The sequence below is a fragment of the Dreissena polymorpha genome, chromosome 11, assembly GCF_020536995.1.
Source record: "Dreissena polymorpha isolate Duluth1 chromosome 11, UMN_Dpol_1.0, whole genome shotgun sequence".
In the NCBI taxonomy this organism is placed as follows: domain Eukaryota; kingdom Metazoa; phylum Mollusca; class Bivalvia; order Myida; family Dreissenidae; genus Dreissena; species Dreissena polymorpha.
In genome coordinates, this window is record NC_068365.1 from 22,120,944 (window position 1) to 22,145,192 (window position 24,249).

The following is a 24,249-nucleotide window of genomic DNA, read 5'->3' on the forward strand; positions in this document are numbered from 1 at the left end:
CACTTTGAGAGTGTTAACAAATTTTTACTGTAGCAATATAAGGTAATATGCCCCAACCCCTGGCGGCCAGGTTTTTCAAAGTTGTCCAAGATATTATTGGGATGAATCTTCTGACCAAGTTTCATGAAGATCGGACAATAAATGAGGCCTCTAGAGTGTTAACACGGTTTTACTATAGCCATATCAGGAAAAATGCCTTGCCGCTGGCAGTCATGATTTTCAACCCTCATGAACCATTCTTGAACTCTTCCAAGAAATCATTGGCACAAATCTTCTGACCAAATTTCATGAAGGTCGGAAAAAAATAAACCTCATGAGTGTTATCAAATGTTGACGCTGCACAATGCACAACGCACAAAAGGTTATCACAAAAAGCTTACCATGAGCACATTCTGCTCAGGTGAGCTAAAAATACACCAAATGTGTCTGCTCTGGGTATTGAGCCCAGGACCACTTAAAGCAAAGGCTTCCTAGCTACAACAAAATGTAGGCTTCTGTAACTACAAGGTAGTTAAAACTTATTGTCGATTGTATGTCATAATACACATTTTTACAAAATTCTCAAGGAGAAGCATTACAATCGCTTTATTTTTATGATTCTGATTGATCATTATCAATAAAAGAACATATGTGTCGTGTTCTGATAAAACTGGGCATAACGCATGTGCGTAAAGTGTCGCCCAAGATTAGCCTGTGCAGTCTGCACAGGCTTATCAGGCACGACACTTTCCGCTTTTAAGGTATTTTTAGTTTCAAGGAAGTCCTTCCTTACAGAAAATCAAGTTTAGGCGGAAAGTATCGTCCCTGATTAGCCTGTGCGGACTGCACAGGCTAATCTGAGATGACACTTTACGCACATGCATTATGCCAGGTTTTCTCAGAACAAGGCTCATATATTTGAAACATTTTCCTATGTCAGGAGTATTATTTTGCTTTCTTAAAAAATTCATACATTATTTTTTTCTATCCAAAACATTTTTTGGTAAATAAGCTAATCTGTGAACAAGGACTTTGAAGTGTACATGGCACATCACTGTGGTCAAAAGTAGGTCAAATGTTGGCTTCTTTACCTATACAGACAGTACATGGGAGTGTGATCTTAATGTAACTGCAGAACATTTCGATTCAAGATACAATGGTCCCATCCTGAATCTTAGATTTGTGCTCCTAACGGTTGCCAGGGGTTAAAATGGTTTATTATCAGAGGTTAAGCTTAAAGAATTCACTGTGTATCATGTTTTTGTTAAACGCTGTATACTCACTTAAAGCAACTAGTTTTTAAGTTTGTATTCCTTTGCATATTTCAGTCTATGTGCCAGTCTTCTAAACACTTCATTTTATATATCAAGATCTCAGTCCAAGATTCAAGTTAAAAACATTATAATTAAATTTAAAGTGAATGACAACATTTTAACTAACTTCAATTGAGTTTACTCTTGTGTGTGTTTTCCTTGGTGTTAATGTTACTTTCATATTTATTTTGAAGTTCACAACCATATTTTTTAAATTTATTGTTCACCTTGTGTTTAAACCAATCAAAATAAATCTATGTAGATATCTACCAATATTCAAAACACTTTATTATTAATCATGATCATAAAAACTTTCAAATAATAGTAGCCAGTGACTGAACATATGTATAAATCACCACATAGTTAAACCATCAAGGCTTAGAAATCTTTTCACGTCCAGACTTTTTTGAACTTCCAATAACACCATCAGCACCCAGTTTGGCCTCTAAAATCTCCTTTCTTTCATTAAAATACTGTCTAAACCAGTCAATATGCTCGTGTTTCTGCTGCACTGTCAGGTAGGGGTTTTTGGACAGAGACACAGTCACAAGCTCCATGAAATGTCGGATAGGTCCTTTCTGTGGGAAGTCTCGGATCTGGTTCTCTAGCAGAACATGCTCCTGGAATTTCACCTGCTTCTCTTCCTCCCAGCCTGAAAGCGGACATATTAGAGCCTCTTTCTGGGAAAACGGAAATAATGCATGTGCATAGTGTCTTCCCAGATAGCCTGTGCAGTTTCCAAATTAGAGAATTTTTCACTAAAGGAATTCTCTTTTATACAAAAATATAGTCTAGGCTAAAAGGACTGACGACACAGGCTTATCAGGGACGACACTTTCTGCATATACATTACGCACAGTATACCCAGAATAAGGTATGCAGGACATGCATGAGGTTTGCTGGCTTCAAAATAATGTTCCCACTTATATTTCAGAGTTAAGCACTTAAATCAATTAACAACAAGGGACAAAATTTTCACAACACCAGATTTTCAGTTGAAAAAAGTCTGATAAAGGGAGACAATTCAAAACTAGAGCTTTGTCACAGACGTGACGTATACCCCCACATGCCGCATTGACACAGACTATTTTGCAAGCTGTCTTCACAAAACACGAGAATCTAAATGGTGATTTGTAAGAATTATTATGCCATTATTATTTATGGCCATTTTGACCTTTGAACTCTTGAATTCTTTCGCATGACACGCTGTCCAATGACTGTGAACAAAATTAATGTGCAGAGTCATTTTAAAATCTCACAATGAATGACATAGTTATGGCCCGGACAAGCTCATTTATGGCCAATTTTCACTTTTGAACTCCAAGAGCGACCTTGACCTTGAAGATATAGACGTAATTCTTTCGCATGACACATTTTCCAATGATTATGAACAAATGTACCAAGTAATTTTAAAATCTCGCAATGAATGACATAATTATGGCCCGGACTAGATCATTTACGGCCATTTTTGACCGTGGTGGTGGTGGTGGGTGGTGGTGGTGGTGGTGGTGGTGGTGGGTGGTGGGTGGTGGGTGGTGGGTGGTGCTGGTGGTGGTGCTGGTGCTGGTGGTGGTGGTGGTGGTGGTGGTGGTGGTGGTTGATACAATGCATTACAAAAATGCAGTTAGCCTTACATTTGGTAAAATTTAAATATATTACAAGGGAGGCAAATGCTGTAACAAAAAGAACATGCATTAAAGGTAGTTGTTTCCCTTGTTTGAACCATGCTAAATCCTTAAAATGCCTATTTCCAGTAACTGTGACCTTCACCTGTGACCTTGACCTTTGACCTAGTGACCTCAAAATCAATAGGGGTCATCTGCGATTCATGATCAATGTACCTATGAAGTTTCATGATCCTAGGCCCAAGCGTTCTTGAGTTATCATCTGACAACCACCTGGTGGACGGACCGACAGACCGACCGACTGACATGAGCAAAGCAATATACCCCCTCTTCTTTGAAGGGGGGCATAAAAAAAAGTCTGATAAAGAGAGACAACTCAAAATCAAAATGTGCCCTGTTACTGATTGTTCATAGTTACATAGTTGTTTCAAAATCAATCTATTTTTAGTTGTGGCGACCTTGACCTTGGAGATATTGACGTAATTCTTTCGTGAACATCGTCCAATAATGGTGAACAAATGTGCCAAATGATTTTAAAATGTCACAATGAATGACATAGTAATGGCGCAGACAAGCTCATTTATGGCCATTTTCAACCTTCAATCTCAAATTGTGACCTTGACCTTGGAGATATCGATGTGATTCTTTTGCGCAACACACCGTCTAATAATCGTGAACAAATGTGCCAAATGATTTTAAAATCTCACAATGAACCACAAAGTAATAGCCGGACAAGCTCATTTTTTTGCCATTTTGGACCTTCAAACTCAAATAATGACCTTGACCTTGGAGATATTGATGTAATTCTTTTGTGCGACACACCATGTAATGATGGTGAACAAATGTGCCAAATGATTTTAAAATCTGACAATAAACGACAAAGTTAAGGCCCGGACAAGCTCATTAATGGCCATTTTTGACCTTCAAACTCAAATTGTGACCTTGACATTGGAGATATCGACGTAATTCTTTCGCGCGACACATCGTCTAATGATGGTGTACAAACGTGCCAAATGATTTTAAAATCTTACAATGAATGACAAAGTTATGGCCCAGACAAGCTAGTTCCACCCGCCAGTCCGCCCGCCGACATCGCCAATCTAATAACCAGTTTTTTTCCTTTGGAAAACCTGGTTAAAAATATTTGTCAACAAGAAATTTGTTGAATTGATATACCCCGCCATTATACTTCTGGACCCAAGATATGGCTCTGGACACACAAAAAAAGCATTTTTTCAAAATACAAAGGGCCATAACTCCGTTATTATTCGATGGTGTACAATGCCATTTGGCGTGCATCATCCTCTTATCCATATATATATACTCATACCAAGTTTCAATAAAATCTGCCAAAGCACTTCCAAGATTTGGCTCCGGACACAAAAGTGCCGGACAGAAGGACGGACGGACGGACAATGCCAAAACAATATCCCTCCGCCTATGGCGGGGATAATTACTGGTATTTGATAAATGACATTATTTTATTTGTCCCATATTGACTTTGTTCTTATGGAAAACAAGAAACCGTCAGAAACGGGTGCTGCTCCCCAAAGGTTTTTTTGTCACAATATTGCACTATATATTCAGATTAAAGGAAACGTCTTGAGGGGACAAGAATTTTTTTATATAAAAATTCAAAGGGCCATAACTCTGTGAAAAATCATCCGACCAGAACCCGCTGATAATATGCACATCTCCTCTTGATAGTTAAGCTTCCCATAAAGTTTCATAGAATTCCGGTCATTAGTTGCTGAGAAATAGCCCAGACAAGAATTGCACTCTATGTACAGTTAATGGAAAATTTCAAAGGGCCATAACTCTGTGAAAAGTCATCCAACTAGAACCCCGCTGATAATATGCACATCTTCTCTTGGTAGTGAAGCTTCCCATAAAGTTTCATTGAATTCCAGTCTGTAGTTGCTGAGAAATAGCCCGGACAAGAATTACACTATATGTACAGTTAATGGAAAATTTCAAAGGGCTATAACTCTGTGAAAAATCATCCGACCAGAACCCGCTGATAATATGCACATCTCCTCTTGGTAGTGAAGCTTCCCATAAAGTTTCATTGAATTCCGGTCATTAGTTGCTGAGAAATAGCCTGGACAAGAATTGCACTATAAGTACAGTTTATAGAAAATTTCAAAGGGCCATAACACTGTGAAAAATCATCCGACCAGAACCGGCTGATAAGTTTAATTGAATTCCGGTCATTAATTGCTGAGAAATAGCCCGGACAAAAATTTTGCACGGACGGACACACGCACAGACAGACGAAGCAAAGACTATATGCTCCCCCCAAAAAATTTGGGGGCCCATACAAATATTTGCCAATTACTGGTATTTGATAAATGACATTATTTTATTTGCCCCATATTGACTTTGTTCTTATGTAAAATGTATGTATTTATTAAATTAGTAAATAGTTCTACATTTAAGTTTGATAACACTTTAGAGTTGATCTGATTAAGTGATGCTGACTAAGTGACTACCTAGTTCATGTAGTCCAAAAATATAGGGCAATACCAATATCAAAATGACAAATAAACTTATGGAAGAACATAACCCTCTTTTTTTGCTAACAATAATACAAACTCATATTAAAAGTTAGCCTACCTGAACCTTAAACTAAAGACTTCTTAAATTGAAAACAATTATAGGAAAAGATTTTGGTTTACTGTATACAACTAAATCCATGTAATTTTATCACATAAATACTTATAACCAACCTTAATACATAATATTTATACATGTATCACACTCAAACATATTAACAAAATAATACTGAGGTGTCAGCAGGGTCGAGTAGAGAGTGGTGCATGAGTAGTGAATATTGTGGAAATGTACTTAAAAAATATGACAGTATTAATATTATGTAATACATAATTAAACTTAAAAGGACATTACCAGCCTGATTACCTACCTGCTTCATTATCGATGGGGAATGTCCACAGCTTTCCCTCCTTTGTCCACTGTATCATCTCTTCAAAGCCATTATGCGGGGGGAATTCTGTCACATCTAGTTTACGCTCCTCTGCCACTATATCCAGAAGGCTCTTCTTGGCTACAGGACAATACACGGCACATGTAAATAGTCTTTAAATAGGCTTTGTTTGTCAAACATTTATTTTGCAATTACCTTTAAAACAACTTCAATAAAAAATTTGAGAATTTTCATTTCAAAACCAAGTTTACATATTTAAGATGTTTTACCTCTGGAGTAAAAATATTGGCTGATAAAATTTATCAGTGGTTTTGCATTCTGATGCATAATAAACAGACACAATTTTTTTTACAACTTCTTTGAGTACTGTGTGATTTTAATATTTTCATATACCGGTACTATTAGTAAATGCTTTTCAGCTGCAGAGCTGACAACTGTTTTACAATAGACAAACAATACAAAAGTTTGAAGAGGAATTAATAATTGAGAAACTTTTAGTATGATCTTCTTGATTAAAGAACACTTTGAAAGTGTTAAGCCAATAATCTAAAAAAAATAATTCTTCTTTGTAATAGTTGTCTGGTGTCGGAATAACATACAGGTTGATCTCGTCTTCATGGTCTCCTTTTTGAAGATGCCCAATGGCGTGCCTGTGAAAAGGTTCATAGACTGGCCCCTTAAAAATTATAAACAAAACAGTAGTCTTAAAAGGGTATTCATCTTAAACAAGGGCTGTTTGTAAAACATGCATGCCCCCCAAATGAGCCTTCAGTTGTAGTGGCAGCCATTGTGTGAATACGTTTTTGTCACTGTGACCTTGACCTTTGACCAAGTGACCTGAAAATCAATAGGGCCTGGGGTCATCTGCCTGTCATGATAAATGTACCTGTGAAGTTTCATGATCCTAGGCCTTAGTATTATTGAGTTATCGCCTGGAAACCATTTTACTGTTTCCAGTCACTGTGACCTTGACCTTTGACCTTGTGACCTGAAAATCAATAGAGGTCATCTGCCAGTCATGATCAATGTTCCTATGAAGTAACATGATCCTAGGCATAAGCATTCTTGAGTTATCATCCGGAAACCATTTTACTGTTTGAGTCACTGTGACCTTGACCTTTGACCTCGTGACCTTAAAATCAATAGGGGTCATCTGCCAGTCATGATCAATGTACCTATCAAGTTTCATGATTCTAGGCGTAAGCATTCTTGAGTTATCATCCGGAAACCATTTTACTGTTTCCAGTCACTGTGACCTTGACCTTTGACCTAGTGACCTAAACATCAATAGGGGTCATCTGCCAGTCATGATCAATCTACCTTTGAAGTTTCATGGTCCTAGGCCTAAGCATTCTTGAGTTATCATCCGGAAACCATCTGGTGATCGGACGGACCGACAGACATGTACTAAACAATATACCCCCTCTTCTTCGAAGGGGGGGGGGGGGGGGCACAATAATATAATATTTTTGACGCCATTTTTGTTTTTAATGTCTGGCCTGTTCACCCTTGACCTGGTCATGTGATACACAATGTCTTGTGCCGACCAATCAAAATTTGTTATCGGAAAACCGGCTCGGAATCGAGCGGCATGAATGAGTAAACAGCGATGTAAATAAACTGATTAAATTTGAAAACACAATTGATTAGCAAGACACTGTATTTTGAGCTCGAAACAAGTTGTATTGTTCATTTGTTTATGGTGATGTCTAATAGCATATATATATATATATATATATATATATATATATATATATATATATATATATATATATATATATATATATATATATATATATATGCATTTATATATTATTTTTTGATAACCTTTATAAATAAAAAAGGCAAAAAATATTTAAAAATCAGCAATAATTACGGATCGTCACCTTTTACGGGCCTTTAAAGCATATGCATAAAGTGTCAACCAAGATTACCCTGTCAAATCCAACAAGCTACATGTAATAAGGGACCACACTTCAAGCTTTAATGAAAATTCTTGATTAAAGGAAGTCTCTTTGAAAATCCAGTATAGGCAGATAGTGCCACCCCTGATTAGCCTGTGCAAAATGCACAGGCTAATCTGGGATGACACTACGCTCATGATATAAGGCCAGTTTTCCATATAAGGCTCTCATTTCCTACAATGTATTTTTACAAAACCATTTTTTCAGAAATAATTTCAAACACAACAGAGTCCATGTGTCCCTCTTAATAAGACAGAAGGAGAAGTCAATTACTTCTAGTGACAGTAAAGACCTTTACCTGTCCTCCTCTTCTAACACCTCGAAATCTCCATCACCTGAAAATAACACAATAGTTATGTTTCTGATGTTCTGATCTGCCCTAAATTAGGATGACATATAAAATAATGTTTGGCACAATACCGGTATGTAATAATTATATGACAATCCTTTCTGTCTGTGAAATTAAAGAACTAGTTTTTGTTTCCTTAAAGAATAATTTAAATCTAACTAGAAATGGCGCGGCAGAGGCCGACGCGTATCCCCACGCCGCATGTTTGACCTAGGGGCGCCCCAGGGTTGGTAATGGGGCCATGCATAGTTGAGATTGACCGTATTGTCACAAGAGACGTTCAGTATCAATTAGAAGTGAATCGGTGTAGAAATGAAGACGTTATAGTAAAAGGCAATTTTGGGTGGGCGTGGTCTATGTGGGCGGGGCGCCCCAGGGTTGGTAATGGGGCCATGCATAGTTGAGATTGACTGTATTGTCATAAGAGAAGTTCAGTATCAATTAGAAGTGAATCGGTGTAGAAATGAAGAAATTATAGTAAAAGGCAATTTTGGGTGGGTGTGGCCTATGTGGGCGGAGCGCCCCAGGGTTGGTAATGGGGCCATGCATAGTTGAGATTGACCGTATTGTCATAAGAGATGTTCAGTATCAATTTGAAGTGAATCGGTGTAGAAATGAAGAAGTATTAGTAAAAGGCAATTTTGGGTGGGTGTGGTCTATGTGGGCGGGGCGCCCCAGGGTTGGTAATGGGGCCATGCATAGTTGAGATTTACCGTATTGTCATAAGAGATGTTCAGTATCAATTTGAAGTGAATCGGTGTAGAAATGAAGAAATTATAGTAAAAGGCAATTTTGGGTGGGTGTGGTCTATGTGGGCGGGGCGCCCCAGGGTTGGTAATGGGGCCATGCATAGTTGAGATTGACTGTATTGTCATAAGAGAAGTTCAATATCAATTTGAAGTGAATCGGTGTAGAAATGAAGAAATTATAGTAAGGCAATTTTGGGTGGGTGTGGTCTATGTGGGCGGGGCCCCAGGGTTGGTTATGGGGCCATGCATAGTTGAGATTGACCCTAATGTCATAAGAGAAGTTCAGTATCAATTTGAAGTGAATCCGTGTAGAAATGAAAAAATTATAGTAAATGGAATTTTTTGGTGGGTGTGGCCTATGTAGGCGGGCGCCCCAGGGTTGGGATTGGGGCCATGCATAGTTGAGATTGACCCTAATGTCATAACAAAAGTTCAGTATCAATTTGAAGTGAATCCGTGTAGAAATGAAAAAATTATAGTAAATGGAAATTTTTGGTGGGTGTGGCCTATGTTGGCGGGGCGCCCCAGGGTTGGGAATGGGGCCATGCATGGTTGAGATTGACCGTATTGTCACAAGAGAGGTCCAGTATCAATTTGAAGTGAATCGGTGTAGAAATAAAGAAGTAAATGTAAAATAACCTAAAAAAATAGTGATAATTTCTGACGCGGCCCCACCCCAACCGCTATAACTTTTGACCCAGGGGTCAGATCAAAATTCCAAATAGTGCAGGGTCGCACATATGCTCATAGCTACCATGTGTGTAAGTTTCAAGGTTCTAGTGCTTTTAGTGTAGGAGGAGATAGTGGCCAGGACGGACGGACAGACAGACGGACGGACGGACGGCGGAGATAACCACAATATCCCCACCTTTTTTTCAAAAAGCGTGGGGATAAACATCAATTAGCAAAGTCATTGAATTGATGTCCCACTCAAAATAAATTTTGTTTATGGATGGGTGCAAATCCCTTGATAAACTGTAAAGTTCTAAAAAATTATTTAAGTGTAGGGTAATTGTTTTATGCTGCATGCACTGCACTTCGCCTCATTGATAACTATAGACCCATGAAAATTTACCTTGAAATAATAAATTTTGTCAGCATATCTGAAATATAACCCTGAAAAAGACACATAATACAAAAACACGTAAGGGAAATAACTTATTTAGAGAATGTGTAGGGTTATGGATCTTGTGCATGGCACCTTTTTTCATTGATCTTTACACACCCATGAAGTTAGATATTGGTATCCCAGACATAGCCCTGAAAAGTTACAGGATACAAAAAAGGGCAATAACTCTTATTTAAGAGAGAAGAGTTATTATTCTTGTGCATGGCACTTCTCCTCATAGATATCTATACACCCATTCAGTGTTATGATGATATTATTTCTGAGATATAGCCCTGAACATTTTGTGACAGATGGACAGACTGACTGACAGATGGACAACTCTGATTCTATTTCTATCTGCCTTTGACCTGGGATAACAAAGTAAAATGTTGATTTGAATGTGATTTGTGTTTCTTCACCACTGGTATTACAGTTAATTACAGTGGTTGCTTGTTTCCAGGTAGCGGCTAAACAAGAGCTGTCAGAGGACGGTGCGCTCGACTATTCGAGTGCTTGACAGTATAACGTAAGCCATCATGGAGAGGGGGGGGGGTATAATGTGGGTGTGTGGTCATTTAATAGATGATCTTTCAAAAATAAGGGATACAAATTAAAAAAATATATAAAAAAATAAATTTGGGGGGGGGATTCTGGGGTGGGGCATGGTAGGTGGTTTGGGTGGAGTGCATTGTGGTATGTCAGGTAAGTGTTGTTTTGTCAAAGTATGAATCAAATGTGATCATAAATAAAGAAGTTTAAATTTATGGCAATTTAAGCAAAATGTTCAATTATCTAAGTATAAAAGGGGCCATAATTCTGTCAAAATGGTTGATACAGTTGTCTGCTATTGTTTTAAGATTGGGATCATGTTGGTTTAGAAGTATGCAAAATATGAAAGCAATATGTCAAAGGACAGAGGAAATATTTGGGGTAGTACGCAATCTTTAACATAGATTTAACAATAATATGCATATTATAAGTATAGAAGGGGCCATAATTCTGTCCAAATGCTTGATAATAGTCGAGCTAAAAATGACCACTTGAAAGGGGCATATACATTTCTATAGAGTATATAATCATTCCCTTAATTAGTTTTGACACACACAAACTTGTTTTTCCTTTTTCCTCCATGCAGGGCCTTTCACATTTCCCTAGTAACATGAAATCAAACTTGAACAAGTGTGCCTCAGTCAGTTGGAAATATTACATGTAGATCTACATATACAATTGTAACTTACTTTTTAAAAGCTTCCAGTGTAGCAATATGGTGTGGTTGATTGAGTTTATTTGATTGATTTTATATGTACACAAAACATTTAATTCTATTTTATTTTTCTTTATCAATACTGAAATGTGTTTAAGTCCTACTTCTTGTATGTGAGGTGTTTGTTGTCAGTTGGATGTTGTACATGTAACAGTGCATTGGAAACAGTTTCATTATTCCAAATCATCTTGTAAATGTAAAGTCTTCAAATTAGGATTACATAAACCTTCCTATCTGCTTTGAGAACAAATGAAAATGATTAACCTGAATTTCAAAATAAAATACAATTTCGTTATACTTACAATACCTCGTTTCAAAAGTTTGCCTTAGGTTTTTTATGTTTTTAGAAAAACCTAACTATAAAAATGTCATTCTTAAGGAAAGCTGTCCAAATAAATTGATCTGAAATCTGAATCCCTGCCTCAGACATAAAAACCATGTCCACCATTAGATTTAAAACAATATTTCAGCTTATATTTTTTCAGAAAGGTTCTGAACTAATATATTCTGGAACTCTGAACATATTTGAAAACTAATCAAATTAAGTCAGAAAACATACAATAAATAAGCCTTGCTCTGCAAAAAAGGTGTGTAATGCATATATGTAAATCCTGCACAATCCACACAGGCTAATCAGGGATGACACTTTCCCACTTTAATGATATTTTTCGTTTAAAGAGAGTCTCTTCTTAACAAAATACCAGTTTAGACGGAAATTGTTGTCCTTGATTAGCCTGTGCTGACTGCTTTAAAAGCTGCTTTCCCAGAACAAGGCTCAATTTCTTGCTTTTAACATATAGCCTACCTTTACGCTTGGACCCTTTAAGGGGTCTCTTTGTTGTTGGTTGTTCTTTTGGTTCTTGCTTCACATCAAACTTTAGACCCTTCATGAGGGAGCTGAAACAAAGTTTACCTTTTCCGTTTGGTGTTTTGTTTCCTCTATGAGCTATATATTTTTTCAGTCACATAGCGACTGTCATTTACTAGTTATCTACCTACTTCAACTTTTCCTGGGCAAGCTATCTTGATCTTACTGATTTACTGGTACTTAATGCCCATACTTGAGCAAGATACTTTTTTGAAATACCCTAATTGGCAGTACACACAAATCTTTATCTAATAACTAGCTATAAGATTTCTGGTTGCTCTCAGGGTTATATCTTCTCAGTAAATACAGGTATGTCTATGATACTTTTCAATACTGCATTAAATGAAATATTTCACAGGTGAGCGCAGAATTGAAAGCTGATTTCCCACCATAATGTGCATTGATATGTAAGTTCATCTTATTTTTAAAGCAGTCTTATATACAGTGACTGTAATTGAAGATAAAATCATTGTTTCATACAAGCTTTGAACCGTGATCTCTATAGTTTAGCCACAGATGTTTCTGTATGTAAAAACTGACTTTTTTGCAGTTAAAATAAATTAACATACCGATAAACAAAAATACAAGAGCAAAATTCTGTGCAAGTTGCTACCGTAATTTTTGTGACTCGTCTTTTGCCTGAGGTGGTTTACCATCTCTTTGTTCAGCAGCAGTTTTCTTTTGTGCAAGGAGTCTTGAAAGCAAGGCAGACTCTGTCTTCTTCTTATCTCCTGGTAGATGGTCTGCCACCAGCTTTGCAGCAGACACCAGCTCTTTATCTAGGCTTAATAAAGTCGGAATAATTTAAGTTTTATTGTGTAAAAAAAGTAAAATCTAAAATCACTGAATCGAAATTGTGTGCAATAATACACATTTGTTACTTGATTATTACCTTGCAAAATAGAAGTCATACATGTAGCACTGGTATTAAGCTTTTGTTCTTTAAATTGTATAAACAACAGTGTTAATTTCATCATAAAGTTTTATGTCAAAAAAATGTTGATCCTCTAACCACTCTGATTTGAAACTTGTTTCCACATTTAAAATGTACAAAATATAGAAATAAAGCTCACAAAATTATTAACAGATTTTAAGACTTTACAAATGTCCAAAATCAAGAGGTGCTTATCTTTTTTTACATAATAAAACTAGAAATGGCGCGTATCCCCACGCCGCATGTTTGACCCAGGGGCGCCCCAGTGTTGGTAATGGGGCCACGCATAGTTGAGATCAACTATTGTCATAAGAGAAGTTCAGTATCAATTAGAAGTGAATCGGTGTAGAAATGAAGAAATTATAGTAAAAGACAATTTTGAGTGGGCATGGCTTATGTAGGCGGGGCGCCCCAGGATTGGTAATGGGGCCATACATAGTTGAGATTGACCGTATTGTCATAAGAGAGGTTCAGTATCAATTTGAAGTGAATCGGTGTAGAAATAAAGAAATTATAGTAAAAGGCAACTTTGAGTGGGCGTGGCATATGTAGGCGGGAGCCCAAGGGTTAGTAATGGGGCCATGCATAGTTGAGATTAACCGTATTGTCATAAGAGAGGTTCAGTATAAATTTGAATTGAATCTGTGTAGAAATGAAGAAATTATAGTAAAAGGCCATTTTGGGTGGGCGTGGCCTAAGTGGGCGTGGCCTTTGTGGGCTGGGCCCCCCTGGGTTGGTAATGGGGCCATGCATAGCTGAGATTGATTGTATTGTCATAAGAGAGGTTCGGTATCAATTTGAAGTGAATCGGTATAGAAATGAAGAAATTATAGTAAAAGGCAATTTTGGGTGGGCGTGGCCTATGTAGGCGGGGCGCCCCAGGGTTGGTAATGGGGCCATGCATAGTTGAGATTGACCGTATTGTCATAAGAGTGGTTCAGTATCAATTTGAAGACAATCTGTGTAGAAAAGAAGGAAATTTAATTATAGTAAAATAACCTAAAAAAATGAGTAAAAATCTCTGACTCGGCCCCACACCAACCGCCATAGATTTTGACCCAGGGGTCAGATGAAAATTCCAAATAGTGCAGGGTGGCACATATGCTCATAGCTACCATGTGTGTAAGTTTCAAGGTTCTAGTGCTTATAGTGTAGGAGGAGATAGTGGCCAGGACGGACAGACGGACGGAAGACGGAGATAACCACAATATCCCCACTTTTTCTCCGAAAAGCGTGGGGATAACTAAAGGTGTTGCTTTACATATTGAAATATAATGAAGTTTACACGAAACTTTCCACATACAGTGTTGCAAATATTATTTGTTTTTCTGTTAAGTGAAATCTCAACATGTGCGATGTGGTCTATTAAGTTTTACTTCCTGTTGTTTGGAGGATATCAAAAGTATATTAAATTCTGTAAAAACTATGAAACATATATTTACACTTCTTTTTCAGTATCTGAATCTGAACTACTGTCACTACTTGAGCTGCTGCTGCTGTCGCCATCTTCTTCTGCCACTGATTCTGCTGGCGTCAGTTTGTTACAACTGTCTTTAACCTTCTTTTCATTTGTGTGTGGATCTTTATCGTTTTCTTTGCAAAAGCGAACACTTGTAGACAAACTTCTTAACAATGCAGAATGGCAAAGGGTTAATCTTGAAATAAAACAAGGGATGTGTTTGTCAGAAACGGTTAACCCAATGCCCCCTATTGCACCTCTTTGAAATAAAATTTCAATACATGCATATCATTTGGCAGGTTTAGAAATAATCTCCCTTTTAAAGCTTATTACTTCCCTTGGATTGTATTTTTTACTTTGGACCTTGTAGGATGACCTTGACCTTTCACCACTCAAAATGTGAAGCTTTGTGAGATACACATGCACGCCAAATATCAAGTTGCTATCTTCAATATTGCAAAAGTTATCGCAAAACTTTAACCAAGGTTAAAGTTTTGGGACAGAATGACAGACAGACAGGCCAAAAACCAATATGCCCCCGATCATTCGATCCTGGGGCATAAAAATAACTCCTAATAATAATAAAACATATATTTATGGAAAGAACCTTAAACAAGTAAGTGAATACCTCATTAACGTTTTTAAAAAAGCATTATCATACATTAGTGATTTTTTTTGCTTAAAATTACAGCCTATTTTCGGCTGCTTCCCAATTGCAAAAATCAACGTTTTTTCCCAAAAAGCTGACCAAAATTTCCCAAAAAAGCCCAATTTCCAAAAACATTTTTGTTTTAAGAAAGAAGTCTTTTATGACTTTTGATTTCTTTACTCTATATCTCAACTTTTTATTTAAACATCCTACAAAAAATATAACTTTAATTTCGTCCTGTTTGTCGATAAATAATAAAAAAATGCCACTTTTATCAATTTAAACAATCCAAATTTGACCAGACTCCTTTTCTCAAAATGGCTAGAAAAAAACACCTGAACATGCACTTAAAAACAATTTTAATTCTGTTACTTATAATCATATTTATAATGCTTAAATTTTCCCAATTTCATGGTTTATCACACTTTTTTTCCAAATATCATGGTTTATCGCGTTAATTTTCCCAAGTCAAATTGCACAGGCTGTAACAAATAAAAGCAAAAAAATTCACTGTACACGTATGATTATATTCTGTTATGATAGTCGATGTAGAATCAATTTTAGTCAATTATTTTCTAAATCAAGCAAGAATGTATATGGAGTTTCAAGGTAACAGCCCAATTGAAGGCCAAATATACTAAAAATCCATCTTGAAATGAATTTCTTATTAAACTTCTTCACTTTTCTGTTGTTTGGACACTGATATGGATTATTTTTAAGACTGTAATACATGTGTGTGTCTATGTTTGTAATTAGACTATGCACACAATTCTAAAATGTTAAAATATTAGATCTAAAAGCTTGGCAGATGTAAAGGGCTTTATCCAACAAAAAAAAGATTTTATTGTTTGGATGCATTATTTTTGTATTGAAACAATTATAATGTTTTGTACACAATCATGGTCAAATTTGTATTACATGACATGGTAATCAAATAAGCTTTTGCCTGTAAATTAGGTAGCACCTATTATCATATTAGTTTTGATATTTTTTTATAATTAATTACATAAATTAACGAGTATAAAAACAAATACTCATGTACTTATAAAGGCTTACCATCTATAAGTTGTGGAAGAAAATATTATTTCATGCTATAATAAAATACCACACTATATATTGAACCATGCCATCTACATTTTTTATTATTTTGCGTCTCAAAGAAGAACAACACCACATGGATTTTTTCCCAATGGGAAAAGTACAGTACTGGTACAACAATAATTTTGAAAAATTACCATTACCATTTTATTAAATTAAACAGGTTATGGAGACTCCTGAAGGTGGTATGGAGGAAAGGCGAAGTACCAGCAGCCTGGAAGGAAGCAGAAGGAATTTACACACCCAAGGGAAAGAACTCCAAGAACATCGACCAGATGCACAGTTTCTGTAGTACTATTCATCATGGGAATGAATCTTCTGATCAATGCAGCCCTAAGAGAGACACACGGACCAAAGACGGATTCAGGGTTCTACCAACCATCCAGTCGAGGCTTTATTGATGACCTCACTCTCACCACAACTACACATGTACAGGGGAGATGTTGACTGCCCTGACAGATGTCGCTTTATGGGCCATGATGAAATTCAGGGCAGGAAAGTCCAGATCTCTGATCATCAAGAAGTGCAAACCGACACATAGATTCACTCTCCACGTACAGAACGAGGAGATACCATCGATAATTAAGAGCCCTATCAAATGTCTTGGGAAATGGTTTGATGCATGCCTAAAGGACTATGACAATGTCAGAAAGCTTGAAACCCAGGTAGATGAGGGCCTGAAGAGATAGACAGCAGCAATTTCCCTGGAAAGTTCAAAGCATGGCTATACCAGCATGCCTTACTACCAAGGCCAATATGGCCCATGATGCTGTATGAGGTTTCTAGCTCAGTTATAGAAGCCTTGGAGAGGACCACCAGCAGACACCTAAGGAAGTCAGTGCCCCAGATAAGCTGCGTATCTGCGCCTTTCACTCTTTTAAATTGTTTAAAAACGCAAAGAAACACAAAATCATGCGTATTTAAAACGCAACATTTTTTTACTTATACGCAAATTCGTCAAATTTGATGCGTACAATACAATAGCTTTGATCGAAAATGCTTTGCTCATTTTCGGTATTTTCTATTTGGAATTATTATCGTAATGCGGCGACGCTTTCATTCAGCATGCCCCAGTGGATGACGGAGCAGGAAAAGCCAAAGTTAGCCAAACGCTCTGCGGTCTAGATTTCATTGTTAAATAAAGCGTCTGACCAAATTATTGACGACGACATACATGCGTTTTAAATCTGACTTAATCCGTCGTTCATTGGGCATGTCTTTGTAAAGCGTCTGTACTTTCAGCTTCTATTACGATGCGAAATAAAAAGTCTAAGAGAGGTCGAAAGATGTCTGCGATTGTTGCGCCAAAATATCAGTCGATCGCAAACGTTTTCGAACCAAGAAAGCAAAAGCCCATAAGTGCCGATTCATTCTTTTTATCATTTAAGTTAAAATTTTATATTATGCACAGTTTCAAGGATTAAAGATGTTATGAAACATCAGTTTATTAAAGTAAATGATGAAAGTTTACAGTTTTATTGAATCAATACAAGTGTGCAGCTTCAACAGAAGTTAAGCCGCACTGGTTTTATGGTATGCATTTTTTATATCTCATTTCATCCTATTTCAAGAATGAAATCACCCTATTTATCAAAATCAATGGGTGAAAACCCTCATTCCCAAATAATTATCTGGGACACTGGGAAGTGGCTCTGAATTATGACGGAATACCCCCCAGTTTCTCCAGCATAGGACTGTATGGAAAGAGAAACAAAATTCAACTCCCACTGTCCTCACTGGGGGAGGAATTGAAGACAGTCAAGACAAGACTGGTACCCATCCTAAGAGACTCCCCAGTTGCCCAGATACAAAAAGCAGGCATTGTTACCCTAACACAAGCAGGATATGGTCGACCAGAGACTTGTCAGCCAAGCGGAAAATTGGCTCAAGCTCTGATACATTGTTGGGTTGACTGCTGTGGAGCCAGCAGACCAGAAGGAGAGGCTCGCCATGATCAGGGGTCTCGCGAGTGGGCGCAGTGGGCGATTTTTTCGCCAAATTAATCTTAACTTCGCACATTAATTTCATGAAGGCAAAGTGACTTCTCCTCCTTTTAATGATTTACTTTGTGCCAGAAATTGACAGATTAAAATCAATTTGATGTGGAGAATTGGACACGGGAGGATTCTCAGTCATAAGTTGCCCCATTTACAGGTCATGAAAAGTTGAACATTCAAAAGAACAGTCTGGAGCTATTACACTTCTTGAAATTGTTAATAGATGATGCCTTGATTAATTGCCTTGTGTTGGCTACCAATAACTGTGCTTCAGCAATGCTAAATGGCCCATTAAAATAATACTAAGGAATGATCAAATGGGAAGATGTAACCTAGCACTGGCAATAAATATGGGGCTCATTTACAGGTCAGATTTGGAATCTCTGCTGTAAAATGAGATTTTAAATGAATTTTAAATTTAAAACAATATTTGTAACAAAATTTGAATTTGATTTAATGTTGAATTGCTTAAAATTAACAAGGAAGTAAAAAGATTCTGAACATTACTTGCTTGTTACAATTGAAGTTTTTTTGATACACCTGTTCAGGAAAAAAAATAGTACAATCATAATCAACAATTAATAAAATAAGAAAAATGTTGGTTTTATACACTTAACATGTCTTATTGTATAAAACAAGTGAAGAGTTGATTGCAAGCTGAACAGAAACCACTTATCCGTTAAGTTGCTGCAAAATATACTTAAAACTAAGATCTATGATGCAAATGTAACATTTCTCCCAAAGATGTTACCAATTCTCCCTATTTTGGCTTTAGGGAGAAGTGACTTCTCCCTAATTTTTACTTCTCCCTAAATTTTGAGCCTAGCTAGACCCCTGCATTCAGGCAGAAGTCAGAAGAAAACCAAAAAGAAGCTAGAGCGGTAGAAATGGGAACACAGGGAGCATGGACAACATGGAATACAATTGACAGGCCATGACCTCATACCATCATCCGCAAAGCTCTGCCATTGGGGACTTATACCAGACCCTAAATGCCAACTGTGTGACCACCCCGGCACTCTAGAATATGTTCTTTCTAGCTGCCCTACAGCTCTGTCACAAGGAAGGTACATATGACGCCATGACAATGTCCTCAGGGAGGTGGCTGACTGGCTGGAACAAAAGACAAAGGAACGCAGTAGCACACTCGACAACAGATTATCAACTTCGTGAAGCAAGGTGAAACTGGACAGAGACAGCCTACACAGAAAGCCTCAATCCTCAACGGCGCAACCGGATGGAGCATGAAGGTTGGCCTTGACAACAAGCTGATCTTCCTAAGTATCCTGCAGACAAACCTCAGGCCGACATCGTGCTGTGGTCAGAAGCAGGGAAATGACTCATCATGATAGAGTTAACTGTACCTTGGGAAACCAGATGCAAAAAGGCCTACGAGAGGAAAAAATCTAAGTACTGTGAAACCATTTATTTTCGTCGGCACAAAATGTCGCCCTTTTCATAAAAATGACTATTTCGTCCGCTCTTAAATTCGTCCATTTCTGGTTTTGAAAAAACAAACCAAAAAACGTCCGATTTGTTTGTAATACATGTTATACGCGGTTGCGAAAACATTGTGCTGGGGAAAGAGAGGTGCAGCACTTGGTAGTCACTTGCAGGAGGTGGGCCTTGTTTGGCATATGCCAATTAGCAAGTCTGTTATTTTAGGTGATAGTAACTGTCCCTTATCATTTTATGCCATTGACACGTTCTTTGTTATGATTAGCGGATAAGTTGGACTGAATAATCGTTAACAAGTGTTTTAAACAACGAAGCCAATTGCCAATTAGTCTTTTTCCATTACTATCACGGTCAAACTGATTACAATCTTACCTTTATCGGCGCCAATTAGAGAAGGTGCGAACATTATGGGTTATAATTAGCGTAAGCAAATTATTTTGGTCATATTTCATTAAAGTTTCAAGCGTTTTGCATCGTAAATATTTGAAACCAAACAACCAAACACAAATCAAAATGTTCTTTATTAATTTGTAACAAAGCGCATAATATATTTCACACATCGTCATATTTTAATTGCGTTTAATAGTATGTCTTTTAATCCGGAGTCGCCGCGTGTAGGCTGTATAATCTGCAACACCCCTGAAAAACACAATACACACAATGGGTAATAAAGTTGTTAAAAATTAGCGCTAATCAACACTATTATACCTAAACGAAGTTGACGCATTCGATACAGCCTTATTGCATTCGCGTTTTACAGGAAATGTCAGTTGTCAGTACACTGTATAATGAACACCCCTTTGTGTCAAAACCGGATTTAACTTGAGTGTGAATAGTCGACTGTTTCATGTTCTTTGTATCAATACCATCTGTGTATCTGTATTATAAGTATACCAGTCAACAAACAAGTTGCGCGCTTCCGCATATGGGTATTCGGACGTTCAAAAAATTGACATACGGTTTAGCGTTCACGCCGTCGAACGCATTAAAGCAATATAACTCGTTTTTTTTTCACTATTTCTTTATATGCAAAAAATACTAGTGGCTTATAACTTACCTTGCAATCTTTTTTTCTCGCATTTTGCGAGTGTGCGAGTGTTAATTTCGAGCCGTGTGTATATGCGTGGATTACGCTGGATTTAAATGCCTCATGCCAACGGTAATTCAGTCTTATTTGTTTCAAATATGGGACATGATTGTTCGTTAGGATCTTGAATTCGTCCATCGATCGAAGGACGAAAAACGCGAAAAATAATGTCGGACGAATAATAATGGTTTCACAGTATACAGAGCTGCTAGGAGCTTGCAACCAAAGAAGTTGGCGTACTTGGTTGTTCCCCATAGAAGTAGGCGCTAGAGGATTCTGTGCACAATCCGTGTGCCGACTGATTTCAGCAGTCGGGTCTACTGGCAGGGATAGACGGCGGACTATCCAGAAACTAAGCAAAGCTAAAGAGCAGTTGTCCAGTTGGCTGTGGCTAAGGCGAGATGATGCAGCTTGGAAGAAGTAGACCTATCGACATTGATGGAATGTTTAGTTTCAGTGCCCATTTAATTTGTTCTTCAGCGGATAATACAATTTAGGAAGGGTATTTCCTTACTTTTATGAATTCTTCGGATGGCAATTGGGAATTGTGTTATTTTTCTTCAGTGACTTTTAAGCAGGGTTCTCAATAACTTTTGAGCCAACAGGCCAAAATGTGAGACCAACAGGCCTTCTAGGGGGGGTGTTCGGGGGCATGCTTCCCCGGAATTTTTTTTAATTGAGCACTTGATTTCCTGCATTTTGGGCCAATTTATGGCTATTTTAAAGGTCATCAAGGCACTTACATTTTAGCATTTTTTGTGCATTCTATGAATTTTAGCTCTTTTAACTAACAACAGATAAATGAAAAAAGCTCTTAATTACTTTTGTAACATTTTAACTCACATAAAATGCGATTTTTCACAAATAAAGTGTATCATAATTCGGATAAATACGATTTTCAGATACATTGCACTCACTTTTTAGGGTCAATTTTTACTATTTTGACGGGGTTTTTTTGACACAAGGTTCCAATTGGGACATTTTATTTGGATAAGGAAAAAGCTTCGATTTTTTATTGGGAATGGGGCCTTAATTCGGCCCTACAGGAATTTGGAATAGGCCCGATCGTCCTTCTCTCATGCACATTTTGCATGACACTTCTAGTTTGAAACGTAACTGAATAAAAACAAACTTTCACAACAACAAAAACGTTGCATTAACACAAAGAACGCAAGCAATCAGGAACAAAAAATTCACCATGTGATGAAAAGAACATCAAAATATTTTACTGGTTTTTGACCTATTCAAATTTGCGCCATTTCATTGCTGTTGTAATGCGTTAAGGGAGATTATCAAGCGACGTCTTTGATTAATAGCAAAAAGGAGCAAAATTACCAAAAAGACACGCACATTTCGAAAAGTAAATTGCCAATTTTCTGAAACTGAGCGATTTTCAACTGGCCAAAATCTGATTTCAAACGGCCGATTTGGCTGGCCAGTGATTTTTTTTGCTCAAATTTACAGCCGAATTTCAGCTGCTTCCCAATCCCAAAAATACACGTTTTTTCCCAAAATTCTGACCAAAATTTCCCAAAAAAGCCCAACTTCCAACAAAAAAAAAAAAAGTCTCATGTAACTTAATTATGATTTCTTAAATCTAGGTCTCAACTTTATTTTTTAAACATCTTACAAAATATATAACTTGAATTTAGTCATTTTTGTCCATAAATCATTCCCAAACTTGCCACTTTTATTGATTAAAAAAAACAACAATTTGACCAGACTCCTTTTCTAGAAAACTCCCTGAACATGCACTTAAAAACAATATCACTTCTGTTACTTATATTCCTATTTATAATGCTTCATTTTTCCCAATTTTATGGTTTATCGCGCTATTTTTCCCAATTTCACGGTTTATCGCGCTAATTTTCCCAATTCAAAAGGCACAGGCTGTAACAAATTAAAGCAAAAAAAATCACTGCCGGCGGCCGGCTCTTATTGAGAACCCTGCTTTTAAGGGTACTTGAAACAGAAGGAAAAAGAAGTACTAAGATCAATTTGTATAAGGTTCGGAAACAAGAAGAACAGTATACCAGTTTTCTAATTTTTCACATTGTATGTTTCATGAAATTGGGTGAATGCATACCAAAGTTGCAACACGGGCTAATTTGACGTGATCAATATCAAAAGTAAGCGATTTAATAAGAAGTAGGCAAGTTATGCAGATGACAGGCGAACTTTTCATGACGGTTGCTCTTTTACTATATTACCTTTTGTATTTAGATTCAGTAAACAATTGATTTAATACACGAAGCTGGTTTATTTTGCACAGAGATCGACGGAGAGTCGCCATTTTATCCGGTGCAAGGAAGGTCATAAACCAGTCGAACCGGTCACAAGACATATTGGCCTACTCGCTTACTTCCAACCCATACGGATTAACGGTTTACATTGCATTGAGAAGTAAAATCATTCCAGATCAGAAAGTCTTCTTGTTTATTACTTTGTTTTATTTTTATACAAGTTAGTGTTATTGTCTGCATAAACTGACGACCAAATATGGACATAACATGTATTATGCAAGCCCGGTGTCCCTTTATCAAACGTCATGGTTATTTCAGACAGGGACCTATACAACTTGTATAGGTCCCTGTTTCAGAGGTCATATGGTAAGTGCGTCCATAGACCATACAGTTTAAAATTAAATGCAATAATGTAAAAATATGGAACGAGCCTGAGGCGCGCAAGACGGCGGTCTGAAGATCAAAGGTCAATGTCACAGACTGTTACTTTATCAATCAGAGGACAATCTGGAAATAATTTGCCATACAGGTTTATTATTTGTTAACGGATTATTACGTGCCAGGCCTTTTAATAAGTACATGGCCGTTAATCACGGGCGCCACCTTTTTCAGAGTTGCATTAATAAATAGCCAATATGCGACTTCGGAGGTGGCGCTCAGATCCGGATGTTTTGAAATTTCATGGATAATTGTAAAGGGTGATTAGGGTTTATTTGTTTGTCCAGCATATATCGCACTATTTTTAAAATCGGACTATGTAGGCGATTCAGCGAAGATTAATTCATAAAAAATGTACAGAAACATACATTCTCAACCCATTTAAAACGTGAGAACCTTTATAAGTTGTGACAGGGTGGAGTTTGAAAAAGCATTTCGATCAGTTTTTCCTGTGTGACGAGCACATCTTCATCCAATTAAATCGCTAACGACATCAATCGATTGTGTACAACATATATAAGACGTTTCATACACAAAAGTATTGGCTTCTTGCCGACTTAATAGATAATTTTGCATTTTTCTAAAAGAGATGCAGCCAATGCTAAGGCCGGAGATGGCTCTAATGATAGAAGATTGCGCACATACAGGATGTTAACAGTCGTATCGCAATGACATCATCACATGACGTACATTTGATAGATAATGTTTTTGTTATATTTACTT

At 37.1% G+C, this 24,249-nt stretch overlaps 1 protein-coding gene across 1 annotated transcript; it reads right to left on the reverse strand.

Moving 5' to 3' along the window:
- Nucleotides 1-1,562: 1,562 nt before the first annotated feature.
- LOC127850298 (28S ribosomal protein S31, mitochondrial-like) lies at nucleotides 1,563-23,206 on the reverse strand. Its single transcript, XM_052383239.1, has 8 exons — nucleotides 23,056-23,206; nucleotides 14,540-14,752; nucleotides 12,777-12,947; nucleotides 12,101-12,192; nucleotides 8,124-8,160; nucleotides 6,461-6,537; nucleotides 5,841-5,981; nucleotides 1,563-1,944 (listed from the first exon to the last, which is right to left on the reverse strand). Exons 1-8 carry the CDS (start codon nucleotides 23,187-23,189, stop codon nucleotides 1,664-1,666), a joined length of 1,146 nt encoding a protein of 381 aa, XP_052239199.1. The 5' UTR covers nucleotides 23,190-23,206; the 3' UTR covers nucleotides 1,563-1,663.
- Between the last annotated feature and the right edge of the window lie 1,043 nt (nucleotides 23,207-24,249).